The sequence below is a fragment of the Solanum verrucosum genome, unplaced genomic scaffold (genome assembly GCF_900185275.1).
Source record: "Solanum verrucosum unplaced genomic scaffold, falcon-dt-bn FXZP01000235.1, whole genome shotgun sequence".
Classification (NCBI taxonomy): domain Eukaryota; kingdom Viridiplantae; phylum Streptophyta; class Magnoliopsida; order Solanales; family Solanaceae; genus Solanum; species Solanum verrucosum.
Window position 1 is genome coordinate 2,878,122 of NW_026019948.1, and position 13,346 is coordinate 2,891,467.

The 13,346-nt window shown below is 30.6% G+C and overlaps 2 protein-coding genes across 5 annotated transcripts in view; one reads left to right on the plus strand and one right to left on the minus strand.

Annotated features, from left to right (window-relative positions):
• LOC125812740 (photosystem II reaction center W protein, chloroplastic-like) overlaps nt 1–13,346 on the plus strand; it is a 428,451-nt gene that overhangs the window by 278,444 nt on the left and 136,661 nt on the right. The window contains exon 1 of one of the 4 annotated variants that reach the window (XM_049492221.1): nt 10,295–10,309. The exons of the other annotated variants lie outside the window; for them this stretch is intronic. The gene's annotated coding sequence lies outside the window, so the exon portion shown is untranslated. Of the gene's footprint in view, nt 1–10,294; nt 10,310–13,346 lie in introns of those variants that run through there. 4 annotated transcript variants of the gene reach the window in all.
• LOC125812473 (homeobox-leucine zipper protein ROC8-like) lies at nt 356–10,428 on the minus strand. The gene is made up of 10 exons (XM_049491959.1): nt 10,316–10,428; nt 9,181–9,298; nt 6,408–6,590; nt 5,121–5,594; nt 4,472–4,564; nt 4,158–4,367; nt 3,226–3,409; nt 1,990–2,255; nt 1,101–1,190; nt 356–724 (listed from the first exon to the last, which is right to left on the minus strand). Exons 1-10 carry the CDS (start codon nt 10,426–10,428, stop codon nt 356–358), a joined length of 2,100 nt encoding a protein of 699 aa, XP_049347916.1.

A 13,346-nucleotide genomic window follows, 5' to 3' on the forward strand; every position in this document is an offset into this window, starting at 1 on the left:
ATTCCATCCACACATGAATACTATTTATAGACTATTCCACCTAAACATGGATACTATTTATATACTACTCCACTAGATTAAACTAGCAAAATCAGGAAGGCATGATATTGTAACATGAAAAAGAACAAAAACAATGAACAGAGAAAACCAAACATAATAAAAATGGAAAAAATCAAACAAATGAGAAGTCTCAAATAAGTGTATCATTATAAATGATAATTGCAACAACACATATCTCATAGTCTTGAGATTTTCAAAAGTCACAAAGAAGGGAATGCATCATCCTTCGAAACCATCAATTGTCTAAGTTTTAAAATTTTCAAAACAAACAAACAAACAACATGAAATTAAACAATCATAAATCAGAGCAACCCAATGTTGCTTTGATTTTTAAAATTATGCTGCTCAAAAGGCAATGAACAGAAGCCACTACCTCCATTTGTTGCTTCTGGGAGGTTGGATTATTATGACCACTAATCAATATTTGAAAAGTCACTGTCAAAATTGAACCATTTTCTGCATTTGTAGTACTATCCCTATCCGAGGAGAGGCGACCGTCAGGACTTATGATGATACCTGAGGGCAAAATGGGAACTTTTGTTGCATCACCTCCATTGACAATTGAAGTGACCGTTGGTAACTCTATGGGTGCATAGACTAAAAATGCTCCCATACTATCAATGCTTGTCTCTTGGAGCACTAACATTTCCTTTTGCATACAAGGCTACATATACATTACAACAATTAAAAAATATTAGTGGAAGTACTAAAAGAGATAATGTGAAGAAGATTTTCAAATTATCACTGTATATAAATTAAATGTGACAAAAGATAGTCTTTGTTTTTGTGTGTGTTTTTATTGTTAACTGACTAAAAGTCAAAAGTGAAACTGGACCATAGAAAATGTCTTTTGATTCAATAATCAAAGATTAAAAGACCTAAAGGATGAAAAGATACAAGTTAGAAACTTTGGTATTTCTACATATGAAAAAAGAAGAATCCAATCATAAATAATATTATTTGATTCTTGAAAAATGTCATTATTACTGGATAATTTAAGCATAAAATAGCAAACTATAAGTAATAAATATGAAAAATACCTGAATGATTGTAATACTGTTTCCTGGAAGAGCTCCTGTTAGTACTTGAGCTAACTCAATCACATTATTTCCACTGGTCAAAATATCCCACTGGAAAAAAAATCAAACGATAAACAATATCATAATTTAGTTGTTAAAATTAAGTTTGTGAGATGAGCATTGTTTAAAATAATGTGTACAATTAACGCCAAGGCAAGCAAACATGTAGATAATATAACATGGGAACACAATATTAGCAAATTAATCAAATTCAAGACTACAACTTAATGGTTTAAAAAATTCTTAACATTGAACTCATTCTATTTTTTTATTTTAAAATTATGATATTTGTTGAAATATTTGAGAGTTTCACATTAAAATTTATACAGGGATTGAAAAAAGTCAATTTCTATATGAGTATTTTTAGGGGTCCTTTGGTTAATAAGTCATACAGGGATTAAAAGTGTAATTTATTTTTTTCTCAGATGTTTGGCTCATTGCATTAAAAATTGAATATCCAATGCAAAGATATATACAATCATACCTTATTATTATTATTATTATTATTATTATTATTATTATTATTATTATTATTATTATTATTATTACAATCATTCCCTATAACAATATTTCACCTATAATATACTATAACAATAACATATCATGCGTAATCCCACAATGTGAGGTCTAGAGAGGGTAGAATACGCACAAACCTTACCTTTACCTCTTGGAGATAGGTAGGCGGTTTTTGAAATATCTTTGGCCAATTGAATATAACATCAAAGTTTTATTTGGAACCGATATCAATATCATGCAATATTTTTATATTCTCAATAATAATATTTCGCTGTAACAACTAAACAAATTATCTGAACAATTGTCATTATTATAAAGAGGTTTGAATACATACTTGACTTCTTGTCTTGTCATCTTTGAAGAAATTGAAGACATCTTGGAATGAAAGAGGAAGCCACAAAGAAGTAGCAGCAGTGGCAATAAAGCCTTTTGGTTGGACAATTTCTTCATTTTTCCTTATTGAAATCCTATCTCCGCGGTTGAGCCGTGATGAAGTTGGAAAATCTAAGTTATCTGTCATGCTTAGGATTTCAAAAAAGCTCTTCACCATCCTTTGAGATATTTGTATTGTATTTTTCAGCCCTTCTAGATAATTAAACATTGAAAATAAAAATAAAAATAAAATATAAGTATTACAACAACATATATATCATGTGTAATTCCACAAGTGGGTCTGAGAAGGGTATCCCTACCCTGAGAATGTAGAAATGTTGTTTTTGATAGATCCTCATTCAAATAAAGTATATCAAAATTCATATATGTAAAACAAATAGTATGATATAATTGGAGCCAACATGTTATACTAAAATCGAAAGATAAAATATTAAGAAAGCCAAATTCACAATACTAATAAGGAAAAAAAAGGTAAGTGCGTGTTTTTTGTTTTTCTGAAAAATAATTTGTTTTAGGAATTCTATTTTTATTTTCATCAGTATTTGGTTGGAGAGTGAATATATTTTCCAGAAAAAAAAAAACTTCTATTGAAGATTGATAAAAATATTTACGGACCAGAAAGTATGATGAGATCTTTACATGTTAAAGGTGATAGTGATGTCCGAGTGTCGTTAAAGCGTCAATATAATGTTCAAAGTTGAGATTGTGAAGGAAAATGACTTTTCCTAAACAATGAGAAATACGACCATTTTCCCTAAAAGTTATTTTCTGGCAAGTCAATAAACATCAAAATAAGACTATTTTTGTGAAAAAAGTCAAATCATACCAAACACACCCCCTAAAGGAAAAAAAAGAAAACTTTGAAAATGACACGTTTCAATTAAAAATTGAGAAAATTGTAAAGAAAAATGACTTTCCCTGAAAATAAAAGAATGGATCTTGTTCCAGGCCATTTTAGAAAAGAAAAAAAAATCTCTACTCGAATATGTAGTTTTTTTTTAATATATATATCTTGTGAAACATACCTTTAAAGATGGTTTTATTTTTTTTTAAATTATATTTTTAATGAAAACCGCCTTGAAGTGATGAAAGATTTGCAATATATCCTTATCTAATTACCTTATAAATTAAAATCTGAAAAAGTAGTAAATAAAAAAAAAGGAATATAAAATTGAACCTCCTTTAAAATCATGCCTAGTAGGGCATATTGCACCCATAGCAAAATTATATCTCTCAGACATCCTTTGAAGTGTAACAATCCATCTTTTAGCTCCGTATGTTTGACGATCACACAACAAGTCTCTAAAGATATGATGTACTTGATTTTTTTCATATACTTGAACATGTTCCACCCAAGTAACCTGCAAGAGTAAAAGTAATCCAGAAAACAGAATCAAAATAATTAGCTCGTTGGTAAATAATTAGGAAGTTATGTTGAAAATTCGTGTTTTCTTAGCAGTGGATGTTATAAGGCAAAGACTGATTAGGACCATATGAGGAGACAAATATTCATCCTCACTCGTTTAGATTCAAACATTTAGGACATGAACAACATAGTATGGGTCGGAGTTCCACATTGTTACATAAATAGTGATAGGTCTGACAACTCCAATAACATGTTAAAAAAATGGCTATTGAATCTAACTCAATCCTAAAATATAACTTATAAGTTTGTTGGGGATTTTCCAAGGCTATACACGGACAAAAAGATCATTTTCTAAACTAATATGGGGACACTTAAAACAATCCATGATGCACGTCCCCACGCTGATCATTTGGAGCATGAATTAGCAACATAACATGAGGATCCAAAATTGGATTATCTGAGAATAAAGATAGTTTGATTCTTATATCATATTAAGAACAATAGACATCATGACATAGGTGCCGGTAAATATTTACGTCTTGTAGCATACTCTTCGGGAAATAAGTTCCATATAAATAGTGATATAGATGTTACACGTTTGAGTTGTGGAAACAATCACAAGTGCAAGATAAAAATACATATAATAGACCCTAGTAAGTTGGACTTCGTGTGTAGAGGGAGCTTAGTGCACATAGTTTTCCTTTTATATAAATAGTGATATAGAGAGAGGAAATGATTCATACCTTACTTTGGCCATTACCCATATCTTGAATTGCACAACCAGAAGGAAACTTCCAAGAATAAGAATGTACACCACTTTGAATCTCATTGAAAAGATCATAGGATACATCCATCATAATCCATGTTGTTGGATCAAATTGTCTACAACAACGTATGAAGAAAAAATCTCTAGCTTCCACTAGAGGGGATAAAATATGCAACTTTTCATACATCTGTATTCAAGAACCAAGAAAAAATTAGATTATTTTTATGAAATAATTATAATATTTATTTATTCTCTACGGAAGAAGATCTAAAAGATGTATCAGTATCTTACCAATTGTATAGAGCCTCCCCAAGTCCCAGAATCAAGAACTTCAATAATCCTCGCTTTTGTGACTATAGTGGGAAACAAGTTCATCCATTTGACCTGCATATACAAATCAATAACTTTTAAGTATATGATTAATTATAAAACAATGACAATAATAACTATTTCTCAAAATAAGTACTCATTTGTCCATGTCCGTCACTCCATCTAAACTCATCCTAATGAATATTGTATGGGATAAAATTAAAAATTAAAATCGTATCAGCCTATTGAAAAATAGCCAATTTTGGAATTCATGACAATGTGTTAGATTTCAAAAAAAAATTAAAATATATTTGATCTTTCACATGCTCAAGTTTGAAATCCATGATCGATATTAACATGGTATGTTTCCATATCAAAAGTAGTAAGTTTTCAACGAATTCTCAAACACTAGCTACTTTTCAAAAATCTATCCAAAAAGTGACTAGCACACGCACAATCTTTAATATAATAAGCATATATGAGCAATGAATATATATATATATATATATATATATAAGCCTTAAATCCTAGTACTGACACGTTCTAAAGCCATACATCATTTTCGGGCCAAAGCAGGTAATATCACATGTGAGCTGAACAATTATAACATGAAAGAGTTCAAGAAACTTACTGGATCAAGAAAATTATGGATTAACTCAATTGCAGTCATTGACACAACTTCAGAATCCTTTGATGATTCAATTTGAGTAGCTGGTGATTGGTAATAAGGTCGATTTGGATTTGGAAATGTTCTTTCATAACTCTCACGATGAATAGAACACCTCCCTTCACTTGATGATTCCACCCAAATTGGATCATTCCTTTTCCAAAGTTCAACCATTTCATTCATAGAAGCAACAACAATCTCAAACATTGTTGTTTTTTGCCTATTATCATGATGAAATTTGTAATGTTCTTGTCGTGATGGAGACATTATTGGGATATTATTAATATTTATTGAATGTGCTTGAACATTATTATTAGTATTATTTTCCTGACGAAAAGGAGGAGGATGTCCAAGAGTTGATTTTGATGGTGCCAAATTTGAAACCATCACAGAAGGCCTTCCAGGAACACTTGAGATGAGTTTTAATACTCTTTCATACTGCAAAAAAATTGTTAAGTTAATTTTACTTATAATAATAGGTAATTATTTATAATAAACATGATTTGAGAACCTAAAACGATAAGAGTATATAATTAAGTTTTTATAAGTGTATATAAATTAAATTCTTTTCATTCAACTTGGTCTTTCTTGTCAAGGGCGGGTGCAACTCGCAACTCATAAGCACGGGGCAGAAATGAATCCAAAATGTAAACTTAACGAGTTAAGCCTTTTTAGGTATTTAACACTTTTTCCTTGGGGAGGGGGGGGGGGGGGGATTTTCACCTAGTTTTCAGTACCCACATTAGGACGTCCACAAATTCAAATTAACATCATGTAAGGGGTAGATGTCACAAGCATTTGTAGCAGGCATCTAAAGCTTAATTCATTGTATTTATAAAATTATGGATCCAGATATAACATTTTTTTTTAAAACTAGTGATTTTTTTTTCATGATCTATGCTCTGTGTAAAAATTATGGGATTCAAATTGAACCCTGTGCCTATAATCTGCATCCACCTCAATAGATATCTTAAAGGTGGAATAAAGACATATATATATATATATATATATATAAAAATTGACTAAAACTTCAAAAAATATCGTAAATCTGACCCCTTCATTTCAAAATTCAAAGTACAACATTGAGTTATGTGCTAAATGCCTTAAAGAACGGATTGATCCATCGAGTTCAAACCACGAATATGCCTGGTCTTTTGTTATATCTAAGTAATTCTTTTTAAGATAAATAAATTAATTAATAGCAAAAATAAATAAGCTAAAATAAATAGTATATATAAGTATAAGGTTTACCTGTTCTCTCAACCTTTGATTTTCCATTTTCAATACACGGGTCCTTTCTTCTTTTCCAATGAGTGGTCCATCACACTTTGGGCACATAATTTTCTTCATTGCCTCTTTCATTGCGTTATTCTCACAAAGAAATCTTTCATTTTCTCTTCTAAGAGCATTGTTAACGGATCTCTCATTTTGAGTCTAATGAAATATATAAAACAAAAAAGAATCACATAAAAATAAGATATTATGAGTTAATAAAATGTAGAAAGAGAAAGAAAATAGTAGTTTTTTGGAAAAATAGCATTTTCCACCTCTAAAATATAGGTATATTATGATTTTGATCCTTGTGATATTTGACGAATCATATTTAACTTTTAACTAATCAAAATGTGTGTTTCGAGTACTTTTATGTATGACGTATGTTGTATAAACTACTTTTATAATTATATTATAATCAAACATGGAGTAACAATACAAATTTACCATAACACATAGATAATTAAGTAATTGTACAATTAATCATTATGTTAAATTTGTGAACATTCACAAACAAAGGGATCAAAAGTGCACATTCCAATTAACTGTAGATTTAGGTACTGAGCAAGATATTACTATTATCAAAATGAGAATTTTATAATAATTGAAGGACCAAATTAAGCCTTTTTAAAAAAAATCCGTGAAAATTATTTTCTCCTTCGACCTTTGCTTAAAATTTTAAATTCCCGCTCTGATTTTGAACAACATACACTTTCTTCCTCATACGAAATATATATTTTGAAGAATGTTTAGATAGGTGAAAAAATTAGTCCATGAAAATTTAATCTACCTAATTTGAACGGGTTTTGCTAGGCATATTTTCATGCGGGTAAATTTGGGCACAAATCAAGGTATAGCATGATTAAAAGATGGTTGATATAAACTAAATATTCAGCTCAAATTAATTCATAAAAAAACTTCTTAAAATGTATATAGTCAACAACAACATACCTAGTGTAAACCAATAAAAGTGGGGCATGAGAGGATAAAGTGTACACATATTCTACAACTACCACAGAGGTACAAAGGTTGTTTCCGATAGACCCTCGTCTCAAGGAAAATAAAGAACAATGCATTATAGAGAAAGAATGACGAAAATAGAAAAAGTCCTACCAAAATACTGTAGATAACCTATCAAATCATCCTAAACAATTGCCATAATAAGACAAAACAATAATAGAAGCGTAAAATCCCATAGCTAATAACTAAACTAATAGTACGACTATTAGTGTAGAAGAATAAGTGAGACAACTCAACAATCTAACTAACCTCCTACCCTAATATGTGACCTTCATAACCTCCTATCTAAAGCCTCAACTTTATTACACATATAATACCCAAATTGCAATGCTCTATGAGTGCTCCAACTTCCCCAGTACAATGTCTGTGTCCCTCTCTTTGTTCAAGAATTTGTGAAAGTAAGATTGCACCTCCATATGATGAGTGTCTACTCAATGACGACTTTGTCAACTCGACATCAATTGTCACAAACGTATCTCAAGGTAAGGCCTGGATCCATAACTTATAAACCTTGAACTCACCGAAAATTGTTGATTTTACTAAGTAATTTCATGATTTGTACAGATTGAACTGGAAGGAGTTGATACCATTGCAATAAACCCATAAAACTACCAAGTAAGATCCTCATTTTCAATCTAATAATCCTTGTGATTTTCTGTTCCTTTTTGTTAGTTGAGACATCAGATGTTGTTCTATAGTGATTGCTCCTTTTTGTGCTTCTAATTTGTGATTGGAATATACTAAGATGCCTACTTATTCCTATTCCTCGCAACTCCTAAGTACTACAACTTATACCCATCCACATACTATGCCTTAGATCCTACCCATCTGGTCTCCTAGATATAAGTTAATTATCCTCCTCTTCTTGAGAATCCTCAATAACTATGAAATTCCTCGTCAAAGACCATACTCTCAGCCTGGACATGATAAATTTAGTTGTGATAAAAAAAATTACTTTGTATGGTAATTGCACAAATAACGAGAAAAAACTATAAAAAAAAAAAATTGGTTAGAGTTGGAAAATTGGGTTGTGGTCTATTTTAAGCCCAACACAAATAATTTATTAATTGGCTCATTTGTTTATACAAATTATTTTGACTAGCCTGGACTTAGTTCAATCCATTCATTTAATATTGCAAGATTTCCTTCATTCATCAAATAATATAGAAAAGGAAAATCATTAGTTCTTAGTTGCAAAACCAAATTTTCTTTGACTTTAAATTCTCAAAATCCTTGGCAAGTTATGGAACTTGCTTGGGAGTTTATGTACTTTGAATAATTTAACATGATTCTATCATTGGTTTTATTGAGCAACAACTCAATCAACTTGGAGGCCGGATGATAAAAATAACTTTAATGAAAAGAAACTTCTTTAGTAAAATTCATATATTAGTGAGGCAAAGAACATACTTCCAAATATATTGATCAATTCAACGAGGCAAAACAAATGACTGATTTAGGAAAATTATATTGAAATTAAAAAGTTCAATCGTCAATAATTGAATTGATTGTACGAGGGAAAAATAAAAATGAAAGTGGAAGTAAATAACCTAATTAATAAGATGAAGAAATTGTTGTATTTATTAACACATTCTTTTGAAAAAGATAATGCAAGAAATACTAATAACAACAACAACAACAACAACATCAACAACAACAACAAACAACAACAATATACCTTCAATTAAGTATGATAGAATTTATAGAAAAAGAACTAAATAATAAGAATTACCTTTATTTGTGTCCTTTTGTTTTGAAACCAAATCCTGACCTGCTTAGGTTCAAGCTCTGCTTCCCTAGCCAATTGGTTTTGTTGATTTTTATTTGGAAGCGGACAGTTCTTGAAGAATCTTCATTGAAAATTCAAAAGAAAAAAAACTTTATTGATCATTTTTTAAAAAAATAAACCTAAAAATGAAAAAGTAAAAAACAAAAAACCATGTCATAAAAAGCATGGTGGATTGACAGTATTTCTCCATCATAAACAGGGTCTCAAGTTTGAGCATTAGAACTAAAACCTCTTTGCTAAGGAACATTTTACCCTAAAATGGGACTTAATTCCCCACTTGAATTTTGATTAGTCGAGCCTAGATCAAGTACCAAATACTCTCCAAAGATTGAGGAGCAGTAAGTACTCCTTAATACTTAACTAGAGGCCTCGTGTTGAGTCTTGGGACAAGAGTTGTCACATTCCGTAGGGAGTGGTTTATCCCTCAAAGTGAGGCTTTCTAATGTGAATCTGAACTAAACATCCTAAAGTGGGACTTTTCAATACAAATCTAGTCTAGTCGAACCTTAAAGTGAATTTTTTTATGCGATCTGGATTAGTTGGGCCCTTAAAAGTGTTTTTTAGACGCAGATCTATATCTATCGAGCCTCAAAAGGGGTATCAACATCATGAGAAAGAGATTGTTTATTTTTTTGGTGCAAAAATGAGAAAGAAATTGAAATTAAATAAACTCATCTACTTATGCTAAAGTTAGTAATGAATAATAAAGAACAAACCGATCATTTATAAAGTTGCATATAAACGGTAGATTAATCATCCAAATAAACTATTTCAAAACCATTTTAGCAACTCAATAAAAAAATTAAAAGCGAAATCAAAAGTACATATCTTCTATTAAATTTGAATGGACATATGGAGAGCAAAAGAAAAAAGCAACACCAGAAAAACAATAAAAATTAAATATAAATTAATACACAAAAAACACATACAAAAAATAAATTATTCTATCGCTAATGAATTTTAAATTTATCACTCATGCATTTTAAAAAAATAAGATCATCTCTTTAAACAAAATAAAAATAAAAATTGAACATATATGAAGGATAAAGTTCTTTTTAAAAAAAAAAAATTATCTTACGCTTCAAGTCTTTGGATTTGTTCCATACTGTGTTTGTGGCACTGTCTATGCCTTTTTGATCCTCTTTGGGAATTTGATGATTCTTCAATAGGTTCTTCCCCAGAATCTGTCATTTTTTTTTTGCTAACTTTCTATTTGATAAAACAAATTTACAAAAGAAACACAAAAAATCAAGTGTTAATCTATTTGATTTATTGTGTTCACAATCAATTTATATAAGAAATAGCTAAAATAGAACAAAGAGAAAAGAAATATATACGAGAGAAAGTTTTACATACCTTTTGATTGATGAGTAAAGATAGAGAAAAATAAATATAAGTGGTCTATTTATATAGTAGAAAATAAGTTGACTGTACATGTGAAGACACATAGAATCTGATATCACAAAAAAATAAGGGGAAATTTTAAAGAATATAAAGTGTGAAGACAAGATAAGAATTGTGTTGTGTTTTGTTTTTCTCTCACAAAAGATTTGGTTTGAGATTAGTACATATGATTTGTTATTTATATATGGGAAAAAGGACATATATACCCCTCAAACTAGCGTAAATGGTATGCAGATACCCTTCGTCATACTTTTGGGACATTGGTGCTCCTGCCGTCCAAAAACTAGAGCATATATACCCTTTTATACTAACGGACATACACGTGTTGTAATCTTATTCACCGATCCGATATTTATTAAATATCGGATCGACGGATAAGATTGTGCCACGTGTCCCTATTTAGTTTTCCGTTAGAGTGAAGGGTATATATGCTATAGTTTTTGGACGGTAAGGGCACCAATATCCAAAAGTATGATGGAGGTTATCTGCATTTCTTTTACATCGGTTCGGGAGTATATATTTATCCTTTTTCCCTTTATATATTGTCTATTTAAATTGCATCATAAGTTAGATTTCATAAAAGGACATATATTTATAACTTTTTTCCATCAAAAGAACATAATTATTTTTTCTAATAGTAAAATCACATTTTTTTAAACTATGTTTTAATATTTAAACTAATAAGTACCAAACTCAATTAAAAGAGGATAAACTTGACTCAACCCCAAAATAATTAAGGTAAAAGGGCATGATACACCTATCAATCTTGCAATATATAGTAAAATACCGGTCATTACAAAAGGGGCTCACATATACTCCTATTATTACACAAATGACTCAAATATACCATCTTCGTCTAATGGAAGTGAAAAACTTAATTTAAATTAATTTCATTTTTAAAATTTTTATTAAAAAAATAAAATCTATGTAGGTACATTTGATATTTTCGCAAAATTAAGTGGTATATTTGATCTTTCTCACACGAGTTCTTTTTCTTTTTCCTTCTTCAATGTCATGACCCAAAATTGGACGTGATGGCACTCATCTATTCCCACCAAAAAAAGTCAGCCTCAAACCCAACAACACAAAATAAAAGCGGAAAGTAGAACAAGAATAACATAAGAGCCGAAAACTTAGTCATTCTAATATAAATCAAAACATGATTGTCACGTGTACAAACCACTAATATTAATACACAATTGAAAGATAGGTACAAGTATCAATGTCTTTATCTATGAAATAGAACAAAAAACATAAAATAAGAAACAAGAGGGTCCGTAGGGATGACAAGCAGCTACCTCTCAAAGTCCTTTAGAAGCCTTGGAAATAGAAGTAGAGCAATCACACGGATCGGAGCTCAGAACCTACAAGTGTAGAAGTAAGGGGTGAGTATTAAACAACACAGTACTCAACAAGCAACCTATTAAACAAAGAAAAACTAGGCTAGAATACGAGTACTTCTTTCATCCCAACTGAACCGTCTTAAATACAACCTGCATAAAATCAGTCCAACCTAACAATTTCACAATACACAGTTCATAAGGCTTGGCAATCACAGTTCAACAACCAACATGTATCAAGTATACAGGTTTTATTATTCTAATTTTATATTATATTTTTTCATTAAAAATTTTCATTGTTTACCTTCTTACTTCATTAAGTATGTGTATATCCAACATTCTCGAGACTTTACTCATAGGAATACCACTACAACAAAAATAAATTTTAGTGACAATAAATATGCACATTAACAAAGAATGCTAAACTTGTTGAGACGACCTTGGGGGGAGTTAATCGAGCTCGCCAAATGGACGTGAGTTGAAGAGCCAATGGTCTTTTTGACCTTTTAAATTAATCCCTCTAAATTCTTGCATTTGTTCTTCTTCCTTCCATTCATCCACATTTCTTTCTTAGTTTCGTATTTTGATTTTAAATAATTTAATGAAGTTTATCAGAATTGCATTTCATTTCCATCATTCCCTGTCCCCACTATGCATCATCATTGTTGGTTCTTCGTCCACTCTTTGCTCTTTTAGATTACTCTATAAGTTTCTTGAATCCATGTTCTTAGAGTTCTTGTTGTTCATGATTGGGTTGTTGTAGTTGAATGATTGCTTCAATTACTCCGTTAAATGTTTCTCTTAGTGATTTTGCAATTTGAATTAGGGAGCAATGGGTCTCTACTTGTTGATTATTTATTGATGATAGTTGTATGCGGGTAATGGTGATTTGATTATTTGCATTGGCGAAGTCTGAGTAGCATATGATCAAACAAAAGACTTGATTTGTCCCGATGATGGATTGGGTGACATTTTTTTTAAGAGCAAATCGTTATTTTGTTGAAAATTTGGTGAAATTTGGGGGAAGTTTGAGTACCCCAACCCTTAGAATTATCATGGGTAGGTTAAATTTTGCTTGTATGCACTGCGTGATGGAAGTGATGCTAATTTGTTAATGGGTAGTACTTGGGCGATGGGTCTGAGCCAATTTGGTGGTAGATAATCTACTCGGCGATGTGTCGAATGGCACTCAAGTACAAATTTTGGATTTTTGGAGTATACCTGCACTGTATTTGACCACGACAATGATGAGGATGGATATAATACCCCAGGGCATAATCCATTCCTGGAAGCACAATCCGCTAAACAAAAGAGGAGCGAGATATTGTTGTAAGACCATCCACTATCTTATTACTGTCACAGTGC

Coding starts and splice junctions, on each gene's coding strand:
- LOC125812473 (XM_049491959.1), bottom strand. CDS start 10,428: ATGACAGATTCTGGGGAAGAACCTATTGAAGAATCATCAAATTCCCAA. Junction 6,591..9,180: donor ACAAAAGGACACAAATAAAG/GTAATTCTTATT, acceptor ATATTTCATTAG/ACTCAAAATGAGAGATCCGT. Junction 2,256..3,225: donor TAGGCATGATTTTAAAGGAG/GTTCAATTTTAT, acceptor TTTTATTTTCAA/TGTTTAATTATCTAGAAGGG.